Source organism: Hyalella azteca, unplaced genomic scaffold (genome assembly GCF_000764305.2).
Source record: "Hyalella azteca isolate HAZT.00-mixed unplaced genomic scaffold, Hazt_2.0.2 contig6181, whole genome shotgun sequence".
In the NCBI taxonomy this organism is placed as follows: Eukaryota; Metazoa; Arthropoda; class Malacostraca; order Amphipoda; family Hyalellidae; genus Hyalella; species Hyalella azteca.
This window is the reverse complement of record NW_025936349.1, coordinates 92,340-118,895: the sequence shown is the minus strand read 5'-3', so window position 1 is coordinate 118,895 and position 26,556 is coordinate 92,340. Positions and strand designations below refer to the sequence as shown.

General features: G+C 37.0%; 3 protein-coding genes across 4 annotated transcripts; 1 reads left to right on the top strand and 2 right to left on the bottom strand.

The window, feature by feature from the left end:
• Nucleotides 1-493: 493 nt before the first annotated feature.
• Nucleotides 494-2,868, bottom strand: LOC108670320 (SWI/SNF chromatin-remodeling complex subunit SNF5). Its single transcript, XM_018157784.2, has one exon. It carries the CDS (start codon nucleotides 1,960-1,962, stop codon nucleotides 1,057-1,059), a length of 906 nt encoding a protein of 301 aa, XP_018013273.1. The 5' UTR covers nucleotides 1,963-2,868; the 3' UTR covers nucleotides 494-1,056.
• Nucleotides 2,869-7,624: 4,756 nt separating this feature from the next.
• LOC108670321 (folylpolyglutamate synthase, mitochondrial-like) lies at nucleotides 7,625-15,752 on the top strand. Of its 2 annotated transcripts, XM_047880774.1 has the most exons (11): nucleotides 7,625-7,914; nucleotides 9,394-9,562; nucleotides 9,978-10,171; nucleotides 10,287-10,423; nucleotides 11,262-11,445; nucleotides 11,762-11,906; nucleotides 12,239-12,384; nucleotides 12,520-12,638; nucleotides 13,177-13,319; nucleotides 13,799-14,166; nucleotides 14,200-15,752. In XM_047880774.1, the coding sequence occupies exons 1-11, from the start codon at nucleotides 7,744-7,746 to the stop codon at nucleotides 14,836-14,838; spliced, it is 2,415 nt and encodes an 804-aa protein (XP_047736730.1). In that variant the 5' UTR covers nucleotides 7,625-7,743; the 3' UTR covers nucleotides 14,839-15,752. The 2 variants fall into 2 exon arrangements, with proteins under 2 accessions (XP_047736730.1, XP_018013274.1); XM_018157785.2 differs by having other exon boundaries at nucleotides 13,799-15,752.
• Nucleotides 15,753-15,940: 188 nt separating this feature from the next.
• Nucleotides 15,941-19,349, bottom strand: LOC108670322 (venom allergen 5). Its single transcript, XM_018157786.2, has 7 exons — nucleotides 19,317-19,349; nucleotides 18,610-18,667; nucleotides 17,965-18,128; nucleotides 17,614-17,715; nucleotides 17,169-17,312; nucleotides 16,871-16,975; nucleotides 15,941-16,555 (listed from the first exon to the last, which is right to left on the bottom strand). Exons 2-7 carry the CDS (start codon nucleotides 18,659-18,661, stop codon nucleotides 16,334-16,336), a joined length of 789 nt encoding a protein of 262 aa, XP_018013275.1. The 5' UTR covers nucleotides 18,662-18,667; nucleotides 19,317-19,349; the 3' UTR covers nucleotides 15,941-16,333.
• Nucleotides 19,350-26,556: the final 7,207 nt, after the last annotated feature.

The following is a 26,556-nucleotide window of genomic DNA, read 5'->3' as shown; positions in this document are numbered from 1 at the left end:
TAGAACTAACTGATGGTAGAGCTAACTGATGATAGATCTAACTGATGATAGAACTAACTGATGATGGAGCTAACTGATGGTAGAGCTAACTGATGAAAGAGCTAACTGATGATAGAGCTAACTGATGATAGAGCTAACTGATGGTAGAGCTAACTGATGATAGATCTAACTGATGATAGAACTAACTGATGATAGAGCTAACTGATGATAGAGCTAACTAATGATAGAGCTAACTGATGATAGATCTAACTGATGGCAGAGCTAACTGATGATAGAGCTAACTGATGATAGAATTAACTGATGATTGAGTTAACTGATGATGGAGCTAACTGATGATATAGCAAACTGATGATAAAGGTAACTGATGATAGAGTTAACTGATGCTAGAGCGAACTGATGATAGAGTAACTTTGTTGAATTCAAATTTAATAACTTAATATATATTTAATTTTTGGATTACCGACGAACACAGGGTAAAAAAACACAGCATTGGTGAAAAAAACATTAACTCGTATTAAAGAAGCAGATAATGGAATATCAACGTATACTCTAAACGGTTGCGAAGTGAATAATTAGTACAAATTAAATAGCGCTCTCCTGATGCCATTCTTAACGGCAACTTTATATTGTTAAATTTACTTTAATTATTGGTTATATGATTATTTTGGCGTCTAATGCTGCAAGCTTTACTTAATTATAGACAAAACTAATTGCATTTATCTCAAGAATATTCATGCTGAACTGATTGCCACAATAACATTTCTACGGTAAATAATATAATTTGCAATTCATCACTTAATTTTTTATTAAATTTATCTTCGCATTTATTCTGTATGTAGAAGAGAATTAAGAAACGTTCCTATTGTATGTTAACATGAATACAATTTTTAAGAAAAAATACGTATATTTTCGTCTTTTATAGATGTCTCAATGAGACGTTTTACAAGTTCGTTCAAGAAAATCTTTGTGGATTTATATTGATGTTAAAAATTATCAATTATTGTATGCATTGCAAAATTAGATCATTCAGCATAATTTTCAGGATCATGACGTTTATCAACCGGCCAACTGTTGTTGGCGTTGTTTCTCTTGAAGCTGAAGGAGTTGCTCTTGTTGCTGCCGCTGTTGTTGTTGCTGAAGTTGCAAGTGTTGCTGAATAGAAGCTTGGTGTTGCAATTCGATTTCTTGTTGCTTCAAAATTTGTCGGCGTTGAAACTCCTGCGCACTTGCAGAAATAAAGGGTTTCGCTTGCTCTTTGTCTTGCGGTGCGAGGGAGGCCGCTGATCCTGGGAGCCCAGGTCTCTCCTTTTCCTGGGTGCGAGGAACTTCTTGTTGTACTGTAACCTGGCCACTTTGCTGTTGGTTGGATGGCTGAGGTCTGATACCAGTAGTGATGGTCTGCACTTGCTGCACCGTAGTTTGGTTTAAGACAGGCGGCTTGTTACTGATCGACAATGGGCCATCTGGGAGCTGCGACGCCGGAGAAGATCCTTGACTCGGTTCCAGTGGCTGAGGTGTTTGAATAGCGCCAGGTAGTTGTGGAGGAAGAGATGGTATCTGAGGCTGGCCAAATGGTTGCACGGGCGAAGTAGGCTTCTGACCACCGCTTGGATGTACAATACCCTGGGCCGACTGTCCTCCGATTTGGTTTGAGGCCTCCGCAGGAATCCCAATATTAGTATTGGCAAAAATTTTCTGACATTCGATGGATATTACTTGTGGGGCTTTGTTCGAGCCGCAAGTCTCCATGCACTTGGCCATAGAATTGAAGTTATTCCCGCCGGACTGGCAGCCGCCGTATACGTAACAGTCGCAGAACCCCGTCTTGGCATTGAAGTAAAATGATGGAATCAAAGCTCGACATGAACCAGTGTTTGGTTCCTTGAAGCAGACACTGCTTACAGAAGGCTGGGAGAGGATGAAGTGAGTGGACGTTATGAATACAAAAGCCTCGAGAAACATAATGAGCGACGCTGCATGCGCCAGCTGCTCGGGACACTGTGTGATGACCAAAAATTCACAGGCGCACGAGTTTGATTCAAATAAGAACGAGTTTTACATGCGTCGTAAACTCTAGAATAATGTGGGCTACTTTACTAGCCTTTTGACAGATATAAGTAATATTTAATTCATTTAATTTAGAGTTTCATATACCGAGATTTAATTTTTCATATCTCACTACAGCGTAAATTCGTTGGCCTAAGCACAGCACTTAAAAATTATATGAGGAGCGACGTTCGAAGATGCTTTTGAACAGCCGTCTTGCTTGCAACTGGTCAGGTGTCTGCGTGCTATCCTGCATCCGGTAAACAGATTTTACGGGACCAAGCGCATCCCGAGCGTTTTTCCCCAAGTCCACTTGAGAACCTGTTTGGTTTCGAAGGGCGTCTCGGGAATCTATCTGATGGAATCTCAGAAAATAACCAGCCGGCAATCATAAATAGCAATTCAGCCGAGATTTTTCGTAGCAGGTTCTGATCACGAGCTTTTGATACATGGTATTGGTGAGTCTAAAACGACTGTTTTTGCCCATTTTTATCCGTTTGTAAGGACGATAGTTAAAAATGAAATTGAAAAATGTTTTGAAGATTTTCTCAAGCAATTCAAGGCAGCAGTAAACATCGAGAAGAGATATATGGCTAGTTAAAACGTACGAGTATATAACTGTTTTTTCTGGCCTCAGCGTGAGTCATCTAAACAGGCTTTGAATATGAACGTTACAAATTTACATACAGATTTAAATTCATATCGCGTCATCAAGCTTATCTTATTCGTAGTCATTTGTGTGGCACGAGCGGCTACTAGTTAATACGAAAGTGTTATGTTATATTCAACAAACACAATTCACTTCAGTGTGTCAAGCGTATATCGTGCTATTCCCAGTATATTTGTTCTGCTTAACGATATCAGATGATGAATCACATTCGCATCATTAGAGATAACCAATTAACTTTATGCTAAATATCTATTAAATTCAATTGAATTCTGAGCATTTGTAGAGTTGACTTGAATTAAACATTAGGAAAATCACAGAAAATTGTAGAGAATAATATTTATTTCAGAGCTACTATGTTTTCAAATCTCCTGAGTTGAAACAATTGCGTGTGAAAACCGCATATATTTTAGATGTAATTAAAAACCCATTAACAAATTAAAAATTATACATAGTTCTTCCAGAGGCATAAGTTTATTTTCCAACTGTATAATTAGTAGAAAGACGTTTAATCGCAAGAAAGAATTATGGTTTTACTTGTATTTCATTTTAATGTTTTTCATATATGCAAATGAGGACAAATTCAGAGAACATAAAAAAATTGAAAATCGAGAATACATTCTTTTCTATGCAAAAACTATGCACATGAAAAAATTGATTGAGATTTTAATCCAATTCAGGAGAAATTAAAACTGTAGAAACGAGTGATCTTGGATAAGCGATCTGAACAGGAAATACATGACGTCTTCTGGAAAAACTGGACTGTGCGGCGACGTTGGCCTTGAGGCTTTAATGTCAGGGATGTTTGCGCGATTCTAATGCATTTTGGAATCTTATAAAATCAGCAATAAATCTAAAAAAGTTAAAGAATCGTCTCAGGACGCAATTGAACAAGAAACGCGGAGCATTTGTGATTGACTCATTATAAATTTCATTGCTTGTTAGAATTTTCTGGCATATTTTTATCTATCAGAAGTTTAAAGAACGAAATGCAAATGAAGTAATGCACAAATTGTTAAAATTGACTACCAATTAGAACTGAACTATGATAAGCTGTTGCAACATTGATCGTAGAAAGAAGCACTATAAGATTTAACGTAAAATTTTCTAAGGCATAAAATTGTGAGATAAAAATTTTTTCGTTCATTACACTATAAAACTTCAAAAGCTTCCGTTCTAAGACAAAATATTCATCCTGTGATCCTGACAGGTTGTCCCACGGCAATCGGCAAGCCCCCTTGAGTGGCAGACCCAAATACAGTTCCGGAGGCGACAGTTCGCTGCTCCTGCTTTACCTCCTGGGCTGAAATCTGTTGCCTCGGCTGCTGAGGAACAGGCGGTCGAACCACGCCAGGGAGAGGAGGTGGAAAAACTGGTTTGAAAACTCTAACATTGTCATCGTCTTCCCTGCTCTCGTCAGGACGAGGTCTAACGACGGCCCTGACAGGCTGAGGTTGCACTGCGGGTTGGATTGGTGAAGGTTGAGTTGTTGTTGGTGGCTTTTGAACATTCTGCTGCGTGGATAATTGTTCGAAAATTGTTTGCAGCTGCTGGATTTGGTCCGGTGTGAGGTTCTGTTTGTCAACCTGCTGTACCTTTTGTGGATCAACTGGCTTCTGTCCTTGCTGCGATCCTGTTGGTTGTTGAGGTTGAACAAGTTGGGGTTCAGTTGGTTGAGTCTGGGGTTGAACAGGCTGAGGTTGAATGGGTTGAGGCTGAACTGGTTCAGGCTGGACTGCCGGGGGTTGAATCGGCTGAGGTTGAACAGGCTGGACTGGGGATGGTGTAGTGTTTCTTCCAGCAAAAATTCTCTGGCAAGTCTCTGACCAGATCTGCGTAGCGGGATTTACGTTGCAAACTCTCATGCAATCCTCGATTGTATTAAAATTATTCCCTCCAGGCCTGCATCCACCGAATACAAAACAGTCGCAGGACCCAGTCTGAGTGTTGTAGTAGTAAGACGGCAGGAAGGCTCGGCATGTTCCCGTTTCTGCCTGCAGGAAACAAACTTGATTCTGCGCCGTGGTCGCAGACACAACAGCCAATAACATCAAAGAAGATATCACATGCATCGTCACGAGCTTGAGCTTCACGACTCAAGCCTAACAAGGACAGTAATACTTTTTAGCGGAAAAGGTTCCAAAATATTATTTTTGGGGGTTCAATGTTCAATTTATCTGTTAGTCTGCGGAGTGGTAAATGACGAAAATTCAAATTAGGTTAATGAGGAAACATATATCTGAAAGGAGGAGTAAATATATATGTCTGAAAAGCAGACTAACAACTAAAAAATTACAATCAAAGTGTTTTGTTAGCATTTGTCTGAATTTGAAGCACTTCAACTTCATTACCTGAATGAACGATACCTCGAGCTATGGATGTAACTCACTATCGATATGTACGGCTCCATAATTGAAGTCACAGGAAAATATCAAATGTGTTAGATGGCTAAATGTGATTAAACACTTTTCTTGTCATAATAGAATTAATATTTCCTAATATTATCGCAGTGATGACTCTAGCTTCGCCTATCAGTCTTCAATTCCAGTTTATGCCAACTAACTTCCGTCTGCAATAAAAAGTGCGATTAACTAGAAAAAAATTCACGAATAGAACCATCTACCAGAATTTGTTCAACTATAAAACGCTTCAAATTAAAGTGTTGTTAACTTTTGGTAGTTCTGGGACCAAGTAACTTAGGATTACTCGGTGACTGCACAACTGCCATAACCTACCCAGCTGGACTCAGGTGTAAGACTAACGCTTCAGCTTCCTAATTCCTTGGAGGCTGAAGCCCTACACTGGAATGTCCTTGGTCCCGCATGTTATCTCAAATGTCGCATAACGGGTACGAATAATGAATTTTAAACAAAGCGAGATCATAAATGTAAGGTGATGTATAATTATTTAATTATCTCTCTTATTACAGCCGCAGTTCTCAATGACAAAGAAAATTACCATGCACTACGATTTTCTTCTTTTATAGTTTATTTGATCATTTGAAAAATTTACTTACTTCTTGCTTTAAGATGCTTGGAAATTATATTTGGTTTATAGTCGAAGCTCAAATTTCATTCATTGTCTACAGAATCAAAATTACGTAATATATAAGTTTTTGTGAGAATAACTTTAGCATCTTAACATGATCGGCACATTGTTATCAATTACGTCCAAGAATTTAAAAGTAAAGAAATCGCCAAGTTAATTCCCCATATCTGCATCGACAACTTCGGGTTAAAACGTTTATTATGAATTTATTTTGATTATTCTTTGCATACATTTTCTTGGTGAACTTGCGCTTTAATATTGATGATATAAGCACCTATTAGCTAAGGTTTGCAACATAAAGATTTTCCAAGGATCAAATCAGAATTTTCCAGAACACACAATTTTATAGCCAGACTCGCTGCCACCTCACAGACAATTACATACACGGCGACCATGAAATATGTCCTAACCTAAACTAATGAACGTAGCTTAATAAAACTATACAAGTGTATTTTCAAGAACTAACGGTGATGTCTAGCCCGTGTGAATTTTTTCGGTTTCGCCTTCGTGAGGTCCTATTATAACTAACTCAATCGACAGTTCTACGGACCCGCCTGCGAACTCGCCAACGGACTCGCGCAACTGGGGCACTCATATCATAATTCCTTCAATACTTAACAGATCTGTATGAATTTTGGAATGTGAGTATAAATTATCGATACGCTGCCGCAGAAATTATTACAGATTTTTACATGAATTATTTTTTATCTAGAAACTTCATCAACCTCTGCCATGTCCAGGTGCAACGGCTGGCCTGAAGTGAGGTCATCTATGCATCTATAACCCGCCACCACCACCTAACTCCCAGTAGTGTCGGCGCTTAAAGAATTGTTCAAGTTAAGCCTGTATTGATGATATTTATATAACACGGTTATTTTTGCGTTTACTTTTTTTAATTTTCGCGCGACAACAATCATGGTGTAATTGATGCTCAGTGTCCTCTCACTAGTATGAGGAAAATCAAAATTAATTTATGATGAAATCATTATTGCGTTTTTAAGATGGAAAACGAGCACCTTTTCTTAATTATGAATGAAATATAATGAAAAACGAGAAATGCTGCTTCTCGTAATTTAAGTAGTTTTTAATCACAATATCTATATAAAGTATCAAGTCATGGTTGAACTAGTATGGGTCAACCTTATATATGTCAACCATGCAACTAGTGGCATGGTTGAATTGTGCTATTATGGCTGTTTGTCCTGAACAAGTCAAGTACAAGACTACAAGCTGAAGTTAGCTATGCATATGCGGACTGCGGTGTCCGGTGGGCGGTGTGCGTAGCCTAACATAAATAGCATGCCGAATTCTGTTCTAACCGTTGAGGCAAGAGGTTCCTTGTGCTGAGCTCCCGTGACAGTAGCCGGCTTCGGCCGGCTGCTACGTCATTGTTCTGGAACTATCATTCTCGAACTTTGAAAATGCTCTGCTGTCCCTGTCTCTTATACACATCTAGATGTGTATAAGAGACAGAAACAGAAGATGACTGACTACCTGAACGTTCTTCGCGATTACTTCAAACGCTGGGGACTAGTGGTCAACCCCAATAAAACTGNGCTAGCTGCCCTGGAGTGGGGCTATCTGCCCTGGAGTGGGGCTTTCCGCCCTGGAGTGGGGCTTTCTGCCCTGGAGTGGGGCTTTCTGCCCTGGATGGGGCTCTCTACCCCAGTGTGGTCTCCACTTTGGTGGCCCCGTTCTGCAGCTCTTCATCCATTGAGAAATCTTTAGCTTTTTTTCAAGACACCCAATTTTGTACCTGAAAACAAAATTCAGTCAAATTCCTTGAACCGTTTTGACATGGGGCCGCATTGAACCAGTCTTCAGAGGCTCCCATAAATTCCAATTAAAGAAAAAAAAAAATAGCATGCCGAACACGTGCTGCATGCGTGATCCTAGCGCTGTTTTGACACGTTGCAATGCGATAAGAGTATGCAACATTATATTGCAACGACGATCAGAGTATGCACAGCTGATTGCTTAGTATGGTGTCTTACTCTAAAATAGTTTTAACCAGTGCGGAGTGGCAGTGGGCAAGTGCTTGTTATTGTCAACTTACTTCACGGAAAGTTCTGCCTTCATTGGTCGTTAACTTGGCTGTACCGTCGAGACTACAAAAACGATCCTTTGCCATCATGGTTGCGCAGGGATATGAAGTAAGTAAGACCTTGAAAATGTTGTGTACCTAGTACTATCAGTTATTTTTTAAACCAACCATATTTTTTGTCTAAAATGTTGGGTACAGAAAGGAATTTGATTCATGTACTTTTTTGTACTACCGTAAAATTGGGTAACTTTGACCACTTTTCTTCAAAATGATGCCATTTTTTTTACTAGATAAGTTGAACTTAAATTGAAACATGCAAAATACAGGTCTATACTCAGTATACTGTATACCGTAAAATGGGGTACCTAACTTAGACCGGCGGGCGGCGGGGTAACTTAGACCACTTTTCCACTTTTCAGTTTTTTAACAAAAACTCCCACGACTCAAAAACTATTTGACATAGAAAAATTTTGTTGATGGGCATTAAAGGCCTAATACTGAGGCTACATAACAGAATAGAAAGATTTTAAGTTTGCATATCTAATAGGTTAAAAAATTAAAAATGTGACCCACAAAAAAAAGCTATTATTTGAAGCCTGTCAGAGTACCCCCTCCAATTTTTTATTTTTTGGTTAAATAACTCCAGGTTTTGATATTTACCATATATAACATATTTTATGTTTGACAGCCTATTTATGTTTTTTCTTTATGTTTCAGACTCTACAGAGTCTTATATATGGTAATTTTAACTTAATTTCCAAGCCAGTCAATATTACCCCATCAGGGCTGCCATTAGGTAGTCACATTTCCCTCATTATGGGGCGCCACCAGGGGCGGTGCCCCCCATTTGCAAACTAGCTATGACACTTTCTTCAAGTTTGTCATTTGCATATGTAAGTAATGTAACTAGAAGAGTTCTACTACAATGCACCAAAATCTGGAGTTATTTGGAGTTATTTGACCAAAAAATATAATTGATTTTACCACCCGGTCTAAGTTACCCTAAGAGCTGGGGTAACAAAGACCATAACTTTTTTTGAAATTACACAAAGACTATGAGAGGCAGGAGCCAGCAATTTATGGTGAGTGAAGCTAGAGTATAGACCTGTATTTTGCATGTTTCAATTCAAGTTTAATTTAGCTAGTAAAAAAATGGCATAATTTATAAAAAAAAGCGGTCTAAGTTACCCCATTTTACGGTACCTACCGTAAAATGGGGTAACTTAGACCACTTTTTTTTTTAAATGATGCCATTTTTTTACTAGCTAAATTAAACTTGTGGAGGGGGTTCTATGACAGGTTTTAAATAATAGCTCATTTTTGTGAGTCATATTTTTCATTTTTTAACCTATTAGGTATGCATAATTTTTTTATCTTTCTATTGTGTTACGTAGCCTCAGTATTAGGCCTTTAATGCCCATTGACAAAATTTTTCTATGTCAAAAAAAACTGAAAGTGGTGTAAGTTACCCCGGGAGTCTAAATTACCCCATTTTACGGTATATATATATATAGCTTTAAGTAGAATATTTGTGTTAATCAGAACACATTTCATATGCTTTTGATATCCAAATATTGATATTTTTCAGGAAGCCATCACTGCTCTGAATGGATTACAGTCTAATGCGGCCACCATCCCAAATGTACGGATGCAGAGTGACCTCAGCCATTTCCAATTACCAGAAACTATAAAATATATGCAGCGGGCAGGTGTCACCATTGATGATCTTGATCAACTGTCAGTTATACATGTAACAGGTATCTATAAACTTCAAACTAATAATCCATGTACTGTAAAATTGTTTCTCTGAGTATTTAGCCAATTGTCAAAATCTTAATTACATATGGTACCTCAATTTAGGTTTATGTGCTAGTCCATGATTAGACCCTAGTATTTTATTCCAAGCTGTCCTATTGTTGGATAAATCAGTTTTAATTTGTAGTGGAGTAGTAGCTTATCTTCTATTTGAATTCTTTAGAGGTTTATATACATGTAGCCTTGGTCAGCTGTAAATCTTTTTCATCAAAAAATCTGTATACATTTATTGGCAGGTTAGGCTGCATTTCAATCTCATTCAAGTTCTTGGAAAAAATTTTAGAGCCTTTTTACCATGCCTTGTTTATTTGTACTAAAGACTGTAATAATTTTAATTTCTCATGCATTGTTTTCCAGGAACTAAAGGCAAGGGCTCAACATGTGCCTTCACTGAGCAAATATTGCGCCAACATGGATACAAGACTGGCCTTTACACGTCTCCTCATTTAGTGTCAGTGACAGAACGCATCAGAATAAATGGCCGGCCAATCCATCGTGACGATTTCACTAAACACTTCTGGAATGTTTATAACTCACTTTATTGCAAGCAGGTAAAACTTCATCAATCGTCTAATGCATTCATATTTGAAAGTATTCTCATCTTAATTACTGATATATTGGCTCTTTTATTGATATAAATATTTATTGATGTGTTTTTTTTTTCAGGAGGGCCAAAAGGATATGCCTGCATATTTCAAATTCATGACAGTGTTGGCTCTCAAAGTTTTCTTGGAAGAAAACATAGATGTGGCTGTGCTCGAGGTTGGCATTGGAGGTGAATATGACTGCACCAACGTTGTGAGGTGAACAATAGAAATTTTTTGTTCTCTCTAGTTGAGATGTACGGTACCGTACCTACTATGTCACACTTGGTAGTTGAGGAAAATTTTCATTTACTGCTAAACATTGGTTTAAGAGGATAGTGTAAAAATTGACTTGGTATTTTTTTAATGAACGATCACTACCTTTTTTATTCCTTGAATCAACATGCTTATTTTTGTGGTGATCAAGCTAGAGTTACCGTATGAGTAAAAGATACATAGGTATAATATTTCTTATGATCATCACTGTTGGTGGCAGGCATAGAAATATGCTGAAATTCGAATTTGTGAGTCTAAGGCTACTATGCCAATTCTCTGTGACTCAGTTTTATAAAGTTACTGAAATATTAATTATTGGATGAGATGCTGTGTTCTAATTACAAAAAAATTGACATTTTTTATCTCTAAGGCGTAAAATTCATTTAAATACTTTTTTATAATTCCTGTAATATAAAAGAAGGTGAGGTAGTGTGGAACGGTAAAAGAAGGATTCTTTATTGGTCAAGACACTGCAGATTAGTGATTGGCAGAGGCCTTTAACAAACCGCTAATAACGTAATAATAACATAACAGGCTGATTTTGGACGGTAATTTAACTACATTGACCGTGGGTCACCTAAATAGTTAATGTTAGAATCGTGATTATTGACAAATGTGCCCTTGATTTGAGCTGCAGTATCACCAAGTAACTTGTTGGCAGACGTGCACTTACCATGTGCCTCAATGTTACAGTATCTATTAAACTGTCGACAAAGCTGCCTTTACCCCCCAATCTGTGTCATCAAGGAGACATTTTGACCCATCATTTTAATGAACACAGGAAGCCTGTGGCATGTGGCATCACAAGTCTGGACTTGGACCACACTTCCCTCCTGGGCAACACTCTCGCTTCCATAGCCTGGCACAAAGGCGGCATAATCAAGCCTGGTGCTGGAGTCTACACCACTGCAGGGCAGGATCCTCAAGCATTCAATGTCCTGCTGCAGCGGGCTGCTGAAAAACAAGTACCGTAATTGTCTTTTAAATATACTGGGGAATTGTCTGAAAAGTAATGATAATCTGTTTTATATTTAGAAATGTAGGTTATTTTGAAGCATCACGCTAAATAATAAAGGGCCATTTGAATGTTAATCTACAATGCCTACCGGGATATCGAGTGGATGTTAAATCCAATGTACCGTATGCTTGTAGAAGCATGAGGCATTATAAAAAGTCAGAAGGGGTTGGATTAATTCTTCATTTAGTACATTATATCTGTATCGGGCTGTCTATTGTAGAATAAGAAAATGATGTAATAATAGTTTTTTATGTTATTCTAAGTGCAAGTTGCTGGTGTGTCCAGCTCTGGACGACTACTCAAGCTGGACTGGCGCCCCCATCCATCTCGGTCTTGCTGGTCAAGTCCAGCGCAATAATGCCTCTCTGGCGCTCCAGCTCGCCAGACACTGGATCTCTAAGCACGATGGTGTGAACAATAATAAATGATGTGATTGCAATAAAAATCATTCAGAATAAAAATAACACTACTTGTAGTTCCAAATCCTTTATCTTTAGTAGTCAAGAATTTGTCGATCATTCAGTAAATCTGGAGAAATGATCACTACTCTACTGATGGCAATTTAGGCTTTTAGATACCAGAAGTGAAGGTTGATATTCCTTAATTTATCCGCGTAAATATTACCTTATAAGATACATTGTTACCGAACAATAGAAGGGATTTTTTTTTTCAACTACAGAATTTTATTCTATTGACAATTTTATATTTTATACCTACCCATTGCAATATTTTTTCAACAGTTGGCAACCACGTAAGATCAAGCAGTGATGATCATGTCAGTGAGCCTCTTGGCCTCGATGTGGAAGGACGCGTCGCTCCTGCGTTCCCCTTGACTTACGAAGAGACCCGCGCCCTCCAAGAGGTTGTGTGGCCGGGTCGGTCCCAGGTAACTTATAGCTATTCCAGTTACTCATGATTCCAGTTACTCATCATTTGGTAGTGTACCATTTGGCGCTGAAATAAAATGATTTGAAAAATAATATCATTTGGCGTTGTAATTATTTAATTCTATTGTTGACAGGTGTTGGAGTTGGAGGGCAAGTTGACGTTCTTCCTTGACGGCGCCCACACGAGCCAGAGCATGGCGGCCTGCGCTCAGTGGTTCAGTGAGGCGTCCGAGCAGCGGCGAGTCAAGCAAAGGTGAGGCGGACTGATAATGAATTTCATTATTATAATGATAAATAATTTATAATTTTAACGAGACATCATGTAACCTCTGGCATGAGATTTCTCCAAATTTATGGTACGTGAGCTTATAATGAACATTTGCATAACAAACATAACAAAAGAATGATGTTCTAATGATCCTTTACGTAAGCCCGGAAAAATATAAAGTCATTTAAGTTTAATTGAGCGGCTATATACTCGATTGTGTGTTTGGGAAAGAACGAAATGTTCGGGAATAGTTGTGTAACGTAGAGTCTGTGTTGACCGATTGAAAGGAAGGAAATAAACATTACATTATTCAATTAGAAAAGAAGTGATTATGTATGCCGCTCCAAAGAATGTATTTGAACAATAATGCTAACAATTCACTTGATCGGTTTTTGGTGAATATTTGTGTTTAAAAATGTACACCATCACGAAGAACAAAATATCGGAGATTTTCTCTGAGCTATGGTTGCCGAAAGAGTTCTATTTACAGCTAAATTATTGCCTGTATTTTATGGGCGTGCAGACAGAGCCGATGTATGAAAGTTCTTTGGTTCAACGCTACCGGCGATCGAGATGTCCAGAAGCTGCTTCAGAAGTTGCTTGAAGAGGACTTCGCAGTAGCCATATTTAGCACTAACATGGCGTCACAGGACCCTAAATTTGTAGGTCAGTGCCAACCTTTAATTAATCAAGTGCTCTACTGTTAGATATTTTGTACAAATATTTTCTTTTTTAAGTTTTATTGCCATCTCAATAACATTTTCCGTAGCTTGTGAGGGGCTTCCCGAGACGATATTTTTTATTGTCATTTCATGTTAGACGCTCGATTTAGTATTTTCATTTCCCACCTATTCACTCTGCGGCAAGTATTCTCAGATGAAGTGTTTATTTCTTCAATTTTCCTATGTTTTCTTCCGCCTTCCGTCAAAAATGAATAACCTTTTGATAAGCCGACATTTAGTGGCTTAAAAATTGGTCTTATCTATTCAGCTTTGTGCAGAATTGTCTTGATGGATATTGAATGATTTAGAGTTCTTGTTTATGCATTATTTATTGTGCGTATTGACTTTTCCATTCGGCGTGGCACATTAACAGCACAGCACAAATGATCGCGAAATATTTTGTGACCTTCGATATTTTTGCAGACCAAATCAACAGGACGGTGTCGGGACGAAGCGTCCTGCTGCGATGCCAGACCAACTCGGAGACTTGGCAATTTCTGCTGTCGTCACGAATATCCCGTCAATGCTCAAAAAACATCAGTGCCGAGACAAAATATGAGCCCAGTGTCGTTTGTAAGGAGGAAAACCATATGGATTGCATCAATGTAAGAAAAATCAACGATGTAGACCATTTTCCTCTGAGAGATGTGACTGACTGCCGGCACGGCGAGCTGGGACATGAGAATTGTGGGGTTCAAGATAGTGGAATGAATGCGAGTAGTAGGGAGGGGACCCGAGAATTTCAAAAGAAACACTCGTCAGAAAAATATTCTTTATTGGATAAAGGCAGAAATACGTTCGAGTCTAATCCAGTAGCCATTGGTACCAATGTGAAAACCGAAAAAGAACCTTCAATTATTCACGAAAATCGAAACTCAACTTTGGAATCATGTTCTGATAGTGACTGTGTTAACATTTTGTCATCTACCTTTGTTGAAAACAAGCAGAGTGATCAGGCGAGAAAACGAGAGACTGTTCTACAAGAGAACATTTTCTCCACGAAAGGAATGAAATTGCTTGCAACTCAAATTTCCAATAAGCATGTGAAATCATGCTTGAAGGATGAAAATTCAACTGAGACCATAAACGCAAGTTTGGACCGGACACATATGTTGCAGCTCATAGGCGCCGACGACTCGGAAAATTCCTCACGAGCTGTGGTTATCCCATACATACAAGATGCCCTGCACTGGTTAATTAACTCAAGCTTGGGCCTCAATAACAACCAGAATGATTCAGAAAATCGCGCTCGAGATGATCACGTTAGTCATGAAGTAGATCCCGTACGTGAGGCGTTGGCAGAAGCTGATCAAATTCACGTTTTGGTGACAGGATCTCTTCACTTGGTTGGAGGAGTCCTAGCAATTCTGGATCCTTCTCTCGCCGACAGTCAGTCACAAAAACTGAAGGCGCCGATGCATAGACATAAAATGGCCTGTTATTCTTCCCCTGGTGCGCCGTGATGTGCCAAAATATTTTACTATAAGTAAGCGCAAAATATATCATTTGTTGATGCGGAAATATATGTTACCGTTTCAACATCAAATACTCCATGACATTTTCGAGAGAGCTGATGAGCGCTTAATGTTACCAGACTCACTAAATACAGCTAATTGATTACTGTTTAAATCATGCATGTTCCCTGACTGCGATATTATTCAGTTTAATTTAACTTTAAAACTATAAATTTAAGGACTTCCTTGTGAAATTTGTGTAATAAAATCATTGCGTGTCTATAAAGAAGTTAATTGTTGAATGAAATGCAATGCTTTATCTAATTTGTACTTACATAGCTTGTTGAGGTAGATATGTGTGTTTTTAAAATGTACCTAGTGCAGCTCAAAACGATCTTATTGAATTTGTATGGTGGCCTTATTGCAGAACCATTTTTTACTATACAGTATGTATATTAGTGCCTTTTAACGTGCGCTCCTCGTATGTCCCTCATTCCACCACTTGGTTTTTTTTCTGATTAGATGTTATCCCATAAAACTTTTTAACAATCAACAGCTCAAGATTTTTCCAGTATTCATGGTAAGCTTTCTTTGCTGTTGCTCTATCCTAGGTATAATTTTATCACTTAGCTGCCAGTAAACGTGCATTATATACCAGTTTTGAAAGGAGTTCCTTTAGTATCTGGAAAGGTTCAGTGAAGACTAGTATACGAATGCGTTAATATAGCTATGATAGATTGTTGAATGTTCATAAATGTAAATGCTAAATATTATTTAGCTCCATAATTCAGATGAGCAGAATTTATAATTTTTGTACCGAGTTATTAGAAAGAACTCAGTAATAAATAGCCGTATAGTTGACACGTCCATAAACCTTGTGTCCACTCTACATACTACCACTTATGAGTAAATGATCCAATTTACAAGTTTTTATATTAAACCAATATAGAGATATAACACATTTTCAGCAGCACATTTTTCAGTGATACTTTTTGAAACATACGGTGGGAAATCTGTAAGTATATTATAATATAGGACAATCCGAGTAAGTTCTTGACAGTGAATCCTTTTTTAAGAATTTCCATCGAGGTTAGGGATAAAAAAAAGCAACTTGCAGAACACAATTTAATGCACACAAACAAAAGTAGGTCAACAATACGGTAGTGCTTTGTTAATACGAATCGTTGCATTGAATGAATATAGAACCAGCAGTGAACTTGTACAGATAAAACTAAAGGGCGGAATATAAACTATTAAAAATTTCGAAAATTCGTTACTTGTCAAATTTTCTCCTGCTTCTCTCGTTGAGCTGTTATTCAGTCGATGAAATTTGACAAATCGGTGACACCAGTTATCTATGTTTCATACCGGTACTATGTATCTAGCATTGAACTGATAATAACTTCAAAATGCACACATTCGAGCCGACAAAGGAATCCAGGTTTCCCCGTGACCGAGGCAAAACTCCGAAATTCTGATCGACTTCTGTTGCGGAAATTCCTTTTCAAGCTTTACAGAGACCTGGGTACTTTTTGGAAGGTTTGACGCAGCCTGTAGTGGTGCTGTAGGGGGGCTGAGGGGTCAGATCCTCGTTGAGCACATTACCCCCAGGTCCGTAGTTGCAGATGTACTTGGCACAGTTGAAGTCGTTCCAGCCGCCCCAAACGCAAGGCTTGTTGTTGCCGAAGACCCCACAGCCAACTTCATGAGTTTCGGCCCATACGACCTGGCGTCAATTGGCAGCCATAAACGAGGATATTATTTGGATCCGTTTTAAGTGAATCATTACATTATCGTCTGGGTTATTTCCTTTGTGCACTTAAAGCAAATAAAACGAATTTCCTTTAAATATTCGTGGATTTAATAAAAAAAATTTTTGTTCAACGGTTAGGACGGAACGCTATGCCTATGTAGCGTCCGAATTTGTTCTAATGGAAAAAATAATTTTTCAAGGCCATGAAGATGCTACAGCATTTGAGAAGGAAAATTCCATCTATTGGTTGTACTGCTTAGACAAAGCCAAAGTGAAAACAATGCTAACCTGAGTGTAGTGGCCGATAACTCCGCCATTGGTCTTCATTGTGGAGCCAACCACGTCCTTGACTTCGCCGATCCATTCATCGATGGCTGCTTGCCAATTCGCTGACTGCTCGATATAGATCGAATACAATTGTTTCAAATGAATTGTATGCCACTTGATATTTTACTCATGATTATTTTTTGAGTTCTCATATGGATCATGCCGAGTAACGTTGAGTGACATGGTAGTAAATCAAAAATTCGTGGTCGAAGCACTTTAAAAATGTAAACACAAAGTTGTACTTGTATCAAAATCTTACAGTGATCGGTCCGCTGCTGCCACCAAGGTAGAAGTTTTGGCCAACCGCATCGTAGCCAGGGATGCGACTGCAGTGCGTCACTGCCGCAAAACCGACGAGCTCAGCATTGCAGTCGTGACCAGATACAAATTGCTCTGCCCAGCGCTGGAAAACATGATTAATGGGTTAGAAATGAATGAATGATTAAAGAGTTAGAAATAAAAAACTTATGAGTAGAGAAGATGAAAGAAGAAGACCCTTTTCAGTTTTTTTCTAACTTCTAGTCGAATCTATTTTATAATTACAATGGCAAGAAAACTGGATTGATGATACTCGCGGGGACCATTTTAAAGGCCGCGAAGGCTTCCACCATAAGATATAGACAAAATGATGCAATTATTAGATGAAAATATTCAACAGTGTCAAATATATATAATGAACTAGAATTCTACGTCAAAAGCTCCACCTGTGCAGTTCGAGCGAGGTCGTTGTTCCAGGTCAACTCGCGAAGGTTTTTACCAGCAGGCTGAGGGCCCGGTGACCCTCGGGTCTCTCCACCCTTCGAAATCTGAAGAAAGGCATAAGAATGAATGCACTACGCCTTAAATAATGCCGTTCATTAATTTCTAACTTCGGACTTTGATAAAATCCTAAGATTTTTCTCGCGTGGACTAATTCACAAAATTATATTGCTCGGTTCGTGTAAACGGATGCATCTCGATTCTGATATCTAAATAATCAACTAATGATAATATTATAAAAACAATACACTGTAACAATAGTCCATAAAGTGATCAATACAAATGATTATTGACACCTTTTGCCTGTATTCGTTATGATACTTCAAGATGAACGCTTTGTCAGCCTTCGACACTCCGCATGGTCCTCCATTGGCATCGGTAGCGCAGTTCTTGGCCGGGAAGCAGGTCGTGTGGTTGCTGCCAAATTTTGCGCATAGCGGGTCAACGGCGGCCTCGTTCGCTGTAAATTTGACGAAAATGATTATTTTCTAGTATGGTTTTGTGTGAAGTAAATGCATATAATTATATTACTTCTATGACCATGGATGATTACTACATTGTTAAAACTACTTGCAACAAAGTTACTTTTTGGTAGTTTGTTGGTCTAGAAATTGCTGAAATTTTGGAAATGGTTATTATCTTTTAGGTAATTTGTAGGTGTAGTAAAACCAAATAAGCAGATCAATTATTCTACGGTTTAGTGTAAGCTTACATTTATAAGACGTGCATATGTCACAGTTTATAGTAAGTTTGCACTTATAACACGTGTATGTGATGATTAGAAAACAGAATGGAGTTTATTCCGACTTATCCTATACTGAAAGAGATTTTGACTTGTAGGTATTGTTATTTTTAACGTTAGTGTACAATACAGAAATACGTTTCTCTATATACCTGCAAATTTTTGTGAAAAAAAAAAAAAAATTAGGGCCAACACTTACTTTGAACGAGCAAAGATATCCCAGTTAGCACGACGAAAATATTGGCCAGCATGTTCACCTGAAAAAAAATATAATTCCACTAAGAAAAATGGCTGGGTTGACGAAACGCAAATGAATTGAAAAATACGCAAATTATCGACGCCGCGACTCGGTAACACTTATTGAGCGCGCATGAAAATTTTCAGTTGATTTTAAAATTCCCTAAATATCTGAAACAATAATTTCTTCTGCATTAGCTTAGATACCAAAATCGCATAGAAAATTAAAGATGATACTTTGAATAATTTCTTACTCAATAATATCTACAACAGATTAGTTTGCTAGGCATTGTGAGATGAACATGGTGCCAGTATTTAGAAACGTCTACTGTAGAGTAGGAAGATTGACTCAAAAAAGAATACATTATCAATTCTAGAAAAATAAGTTAAAGTTAATTTCGGGATGATACGTTTGTCGTCGAAACATACGAGAAGTCCCTAAAGCAAAGCACAAAGCTATCAACTTTCAAGATCAACTTCAAAAATTGACCGAAACTGAACAAAGTTTAAATAAGCCATGCACATATGTTGCAAGAAGCATCGAAATACAGCACAAATGAGACATTATAAGCAATCAACTAAAACATGTAAAATATCCGAAAGGTAAAGCATTCTTTACTGCCTATTTTTCATAAATTGCAAACCCTTACCGACAAAATTGAGACTTACAAGATTTTGATCCGTCCAAAGGAAATTCGTAACCCAAAATGTCTCTGTTGGCATGATATCTGACTTTTTATACTTTCTATACGCCCACGCACCCGTTTGAACAACTGGTACAATATTTGAAAATAAACTCTGATGTGTGTTCTTATACGTGTAAAAATCGCGGGAGACAAGAAGAATTCTTTGTTTCGAAGACTGCACAAGTGGACATGTGAAGAGTCAGCGGGGCCCAGACGACAAACAGAGCTCCAACTGGACAATTTCTCGGATTTTAATTGTCATGACTCATCGTTTATGTTTATTCTGAAATTTTAACGATTTTATTTTGCTCTTTTTATGATTCAGCTGAGATGTCAAAAATGTTTGAACTGACTTACTGAGAAAACAGAACTAGACGATGTGGCTCTCTTCAATTTTTTTTCAGATTTTTTGCTCCACCAATCAGTAGTGGCGAAAAATTAGCGTTCCTTGAAACGATATTTCTTTATGGTGCATAAAATTTACTGTTGGTTTGACACAAATACGAAAATAAAGTGTCATCCCAGGACGAGTCTTTACATTCTGACACTGCAGCTGTTGAACTAAATCGTGAAAGAAGAACAGGTTTTTGTTAATTTTTTCGGAAACTAAAGCGGCACGTGGCAAGAAATGAAACATCAATGGTTCAATCATCAAACGCAATCAGGAATTCATTCAAGTGGCATAATTTAAATCCGTAATGTCCAGTAAATATTCTTGCCAATTTCGTATTTCATGGAATTCAACTAAATATAAACGGTAGGTGAATTTTAACATAGATCAAAATCTGCTTTTTCACATCTCAACCTCATGGTTTTTTGTGACAGCGATAAAGCAAGGCTAAGAGTAACTAAAATAAGAAGAAAAATGATAAAAAAAAGTTTTCAATGTTATTTTTAAAAATTTAAGTCAATGTTATACGAGTAGTACAAGCTAGTACACAAAAAACTACGTTTGGTACATTTCTCGTCTGCGTATTTTATTGTGCACAAATTTATTGATATGAATTAAAATAAATTAAAATTTTTTATTAAAATTCAAATAATTATTATTATCAAATTAAATTTTTAAATATGATAATTATTATAATTGTTAATAATTAATATAAATTTAAATGTATTAAATTTTTTGCAATAATCAAACACGAGTGAGATCATTTAGCTCATAGTGCTGTATCACCGTTCATGACGTAGTTCCGAAGGAATTATAACATCATCATTATGAATATTCCATCTATATATCATATGAATGTTATATCAACATAGGGTAACATGGGCAGCGAGCCCACTGCGGGTCACGGGCCCATAGCGGGTTTCTCGCTAAGTATGGCAGATATTGGTCCGTGTTCTCTACCGCCGGTCGACAGTTTCACTGGGATGAAGTGTACGGATTTACGTTTTGCTAAGTGTTTGCGTTATTAAGTTATTTGTGAATTACTGTTTTAGCCCAGATAAAAAATTATTTGCAGCTAAATAAAATTGTTTTCGATTACTGTAGATGAAGCTTTTGAAACTACTGTGAATTATATTTTGAAAGTAATATTTATAGGGATAACTTTGAAATCAAGTTTAGACTATCAGCTTTTAAAATAAAATGAATGTTGACACGATATAAATTGAAATGATACCAATAGTGGGGTAAGGGGCCCACGCGTGTCACGGGGCAAAGCGCCCATGGTGAAGCCTTTTGTTATACATCATTAGATTTGTCTCAATGACCTTTTCAAATCTATGACTAGCTTTTGAATTACAAATTACACTTAATATTGCATGATTTTTTGATTTGCCGCCTCAAGGCAGCAGGTTTAGTTTCTAGTTATGCGTATTTATGACCCCTTATCGAGTTATTGACTCTTACCATGCCTAAAGTTGATTTCAGTCAACATCAATGAGCCAAAAGTTGATGAGTTTTTATGGTGTTGGCTGAAATCACGATTAGGTACGAATTCTCTGCACATAATATCTGGATTATGGACGAAACTGGAACGAGTTTTTTCTTCTGATCAAATAAATATTTTTTTTTCTAGTCAAGGATACATTTTTCCATGTCAAGGACGAATTTTTTTATCGCAAGGATATATTTTTCAAGTCAAGGATATATTTTTTATGTCAATGAAATATTTTTCTTCACGTCATTATAAATTTTTAAGCCAAAAGTATATTTTTTCAAGTTAAGGATGTGATTTTTTGGGTTGTTAATAAATGAATGAATGCCATATTTTTTATTCAATTTTTCTTATTTTAACTGTAAAGTGTTGTTTTATCATTATTAAACGAAAAATATGCATTGTGGTAAAAGGACAAAGGTTTTTTGTAAAAAGGTGACACTTTTTTACAAAATAGTGTTTCATTAAAAATTGAATAACTCTATAGGCGTCTAATTCACATCATACATTCCTCATTAGGTTTACCTTTAAACAAAACAAAGAACCACCACGTATCAATTAAAACTTCATCAAAAATTTAGTTTAAAAAAGGAGGGGGCGCGATGCCCCATGTTGCACTATGTATTTTAATGTGCATCAATTAATAAAAACGTCATGAACAGTCTTCATCATAATAATGAAGAATAACCACGCAAAGTTTCAATTGTCAAAACTCGCCTTATCGGTAGCTCGTTAAGCTCAGATTAATCTGCAGAAAATTATGACTCTAGAAATTACGTTAATTTATCCTTAATATGAATAATAGATTATTTCCTGTGACGCTCCACAGGAAAGTAACCATGGCACAGAAATCCAAAGGGAGAGTAAATATCAGCTATAAATTTGCTAATGGGATTTTGTTTAATTCTTCAACTCGCTAAAATAAAATATTTCAACAAATATCTATGAAATTCCAAATATCAAACAAATCTGCAGAAACTATGTCAATCATAATTCAATGCAACGTAAGTTTTTTAATCATGATATTATTCACTCGAATGCTATCGTCGTATATTTACGGTGGGTGCAAGAAGCATTCGACAGAAAGGAAAAACTTTATTTGATCAAAACTTATTCAACCAAATAACATAAACAAACAATATTCTAATGTAAAGTTGAATGCTAAATGCAAATATCATATCAAAACAATAATATCATTAAATGTTGACTTGTTAATTGCAATTTTGGAAAAGTTAAGTTTTTCTTTCCACAAAGTTTTTCCTTTGTATCGGATACTTTTTGCGCCCACTGTCTATTGGTCGTACACAGACTCCAGTCGTAGTATAGGTCATATAGTATAGTAGTATATATAGTATAGGTCAATGGTTCTCAAGCTCTGTGATACGTACCACTGGTGGCATTCACGCACTATTCAGGTGGTTCGCGAACACATATGGAGTAATGAAAGATTTTTAATTAAGTTTTTTATGCACAAAAATGTGTACAGCGTTGCTTGAGGTTACTTAACAACTGCTACACATCGATTTACAACTGCTGCCTCACGTCACCCATCAGGTTCCATCGATCAATCGCTAAATTCAAAACGTACACTTACTTAATGCGCTTATATTATAGATGTTATTAGTAAGGTATGAAACACATAATATTTATATTAGCCGCAAATATTTGATATGTGCAGCCAGCGTATGCTATCTCTTAGTTGTACTTGATCACAAAAAATTTGGTAGCCACTAGTAGATTCTTCGTGACTGAAAAGCTTTCAAACAATGAGAACACAGAGGGCTCTTGTACTTCTGAACGGAGATGTAACAACACAGCCGATCATGAGAAGTTGTACTTTGGGTTGTGGCAGTCGTTTGTATGCCTTAATTGTATACGCATAACAACACACATTAATCATTATATTTATTAAAAGATTCCGAGCAAAATCTGTGCAATATTCAGTACAACTCGTCGCTTGCATCTTTATATTTTTCATTCTCTCACTTGTACGGACAAACTTAGTTAATTAGACCTGCCATAACTGATGGTAAGTCAATTTGAATGTCTGCATCGCACGTTTCCAAACAAGCCACTTTGAATGGCTTGATTCCCAACTTGCTTATACTATAAGTATTTCGAGCACATTTTTCTGTCCCGATGTCATTTCTATGCTAACATGTACGATGTTTGAGAACAGATTGATGAGAGCAGAAAGTTATAGATAGATACCTTGAAGAAACACATTTTTCTTTAAGTACCACTGATTCATGACATTGTCTAAAGGGAGGCAATGCCCTGAATCCGAAATGATTTGGTCTAGTGGCTTAGAATTATATTCGTGAGTGGTCATATATTGAGGAGTTTACGGTACTTCATGGATATATTATCTTGATTGTAAGCGTAGTGAACAAAAATATGAAAAACTCTACTTAAAACGAATAGTTAACAAACTAGTGTAAAATGTGAAAATTTAAACTAAGTTATAAAATTAATAACAGAAAGTCTAATAGTTAATGGAAAATTTAATGTTCGATTGCTCGGGTCAATGGGTTTTAATTTCGAAAAAATGTTAACATTTAGATATAAAATTAGATATATGACTTTTCTCTACTTCTGAAATGTAATGACCTAAGATGCCTGTAGAACAAATAATTTTGGAAAAACTGCATAATACCATCATTCAGTTTCTAGCCTGGCATAAATTATATTTTCAGCACCTGAATAATGTGCAAATTCACCGTTCTATATGTAAGGACGACAACGTTAAAAAATTCTAACATCAAAATACTCCCTATTCCACTTCTCAAATACTATCTATATAAATTTTCATCCACTACTTTATTCGGCCGACTTTTCCCAGCTGAAAATTTTTATGAAAAGAAAGTAAAAATATAATACAGCAAAGAATACGGCAAAATAAGGCAAAAATATTTCATTTTGCCATCTACACTTATCAAGCGGACAAGGGAATCTTAAATTAAAACTAGTCAACGAACATTTTTTAATCTGCAGTTTCAAAACTTTTTACTTTACAGCGAATGATGATATATCTTGATTCCAAAATAATCCACGTAAAAATCGCTCGAGTGCTTTACTGACAATGTTTTATAGCGAAAAAATAGTTAAAATATGTAGCCCAAAAATTAGTGGTTTAGTATCAACACTCATACTCATGCTCATTCTAGTACACCTGATACTAAAACTACTTTAATAATGAACAGTTACAATTTTCCCAGAATAATTTTACTCTTATACTGAGTACTATAATGATAAAGAAATCGTGGACGTAATAGGCTAAATATTTTGCATTACAGGATAAACAAAAGTTGTATACGTCGAATTATATACGACGAATTGCTCGATCTTTGATTATTTCATTCGGATTCCGTCTCCAAACTGGGGCAATGGGTATAAGTTCACTATGAATAATGGATATTGAGGATCAATTAATGAAACTTTGTTATATACTTCTAATCTTGACCAGCGAGCCATTATTTCAAACAACTCGAGATGAGATAAGCGTTAATAAAGTGGTTTGTCCGTTTTACGGCCAACCACTGTCCGTAAAACAGTTGTTTGTTTAAAAACAGTAAAACAAAGTGGTTTGCTATCCGCCCCTTTGAGGGCGCACAACAAAGGCCCCACCCATAGCGCAACGGTGGACACATCCCAAACGCATTCAAGATGTTACCATCTAAGGTTCCTACCATTTAAGATTCCTAAAATACCATCTAAAGTACCATCTAAGATTCTTAAAATACCATCTAAGGTCCTTACCGTCTAAGGTCCCTACCATCTAAGGTCCCTACTGTCACGTTCATTTCAACGTGTAAAAATAGTATCAATATATCTTTGACCGAGGAGCTCGAGATAGTAACTTTAAACTGTATAGTAAATATAATGTTAAATGTGTATCGTAGTATGCAAATTATCGACTTGTCTGCTAATTCCGGAAAATTCAAGTCCGGCAGCACCCACGCAGTCTATGCGCGCGCAGTTGAAGTTTGGAACGGCAACGAGGGAAGCTGTGCCAAATTTATTTCTGTGTTTCTATGTGTTAAATGTGAAATATGTGTATTTTCTGGGTGATTGAGATTTTATGAACGAGCAGAAACTGTTTGTGAGAATATCAGTGATTACTTTTTATTCCTGAAGAGGCTGAAGCTGTTGTGTGAAGTTGTACGTCACTTAGTCAAGATGGGCGCCTCTAAGCCAGCGGCATATCACAGAATGTCCGTTATATTTGAATTATTTGTTCAATACATTAGGGTTTGATTTGAATTAACTTATTAAATCAACCAATACAGCGTCATCTCAAGGCGATAATTGTCGTGAGCTAGATCTAGTAGTTTCCGTTCTGCCCTAAAAAATAGAAATCTTGTGGAGAATGCTTTGTAATGGCTTGTGCTACAGATGATCATTTAATCATTGCAAATTGATTTGGCTTCTTTTTTAAGCTAATGCGTGTCAAGTGTGCCTTGGTTGTATGGAAATATCGTCGATTTGAGAATGAATGGGATTGTCAGAAAAGCTGCTGTGCTGTGAAGTTAAATTGGTTTATAGTTCCAGTCTAAATACTTTATTCCATATTTGCAGGTATCGTACGGTATTGCTAGTAGTATAAAAAGCTATTCGTTAGAAATAGCATTGAAGAATTGAAGTCCACATTCGTCTTTCTAGAGCCTCAAAGACCGTAAGTTGAAGAACCTACGAATTTACCCTGTGTCATGTTAATTACCGTGGTCAGCCAGTTTGGAAAACTAGGCCAGTAACCTAGCAGTAGGTAATTACCATTAGCAGTCGGCCTGTATGTAGAGGTGCCAGTAACCTAGTGCTCTAGCAGTAGCCTGCTTCTGTCAGATCCTCAAAAAGATCCTCATTTTGTTATTGCTAATGAGAGTAATAGTGAATAATTAAATCTGTCGGAATCATTTGTGGTCGGCTAGATGTGATCGCTCTACCGTTCATTATTGCCCGCTCCGTTCTAGGTGTCTTATAATGAGGCTATAAGCTATGTATTCAGTTAGAGTCATGAGACAGATCGACGAGATTGATTAGATTAAGTAGAGTACGATTGATCTCGTGTCTTGAATGTTGCACTCGCTTGAAATTAGGCAGCTCCTTTCTGGAACTGTGTTCATAAAACTAATTATCATCCTAGATGATCATGGTGCTTCGTATTTTCGATTTAAAGCAGTTCTCTTCTAGAACTGCGTTCATTAAACTCTAATTATCATTATATGATCTCGGTTTCTTGTATGTTCACACTCTTATAGAATCCTGTACGTGCAGGTTTCGACGCCGAAATATAAGGAAACAAGGATCAAGTCTGCCGACTTATTACCCCCTTATTAAATC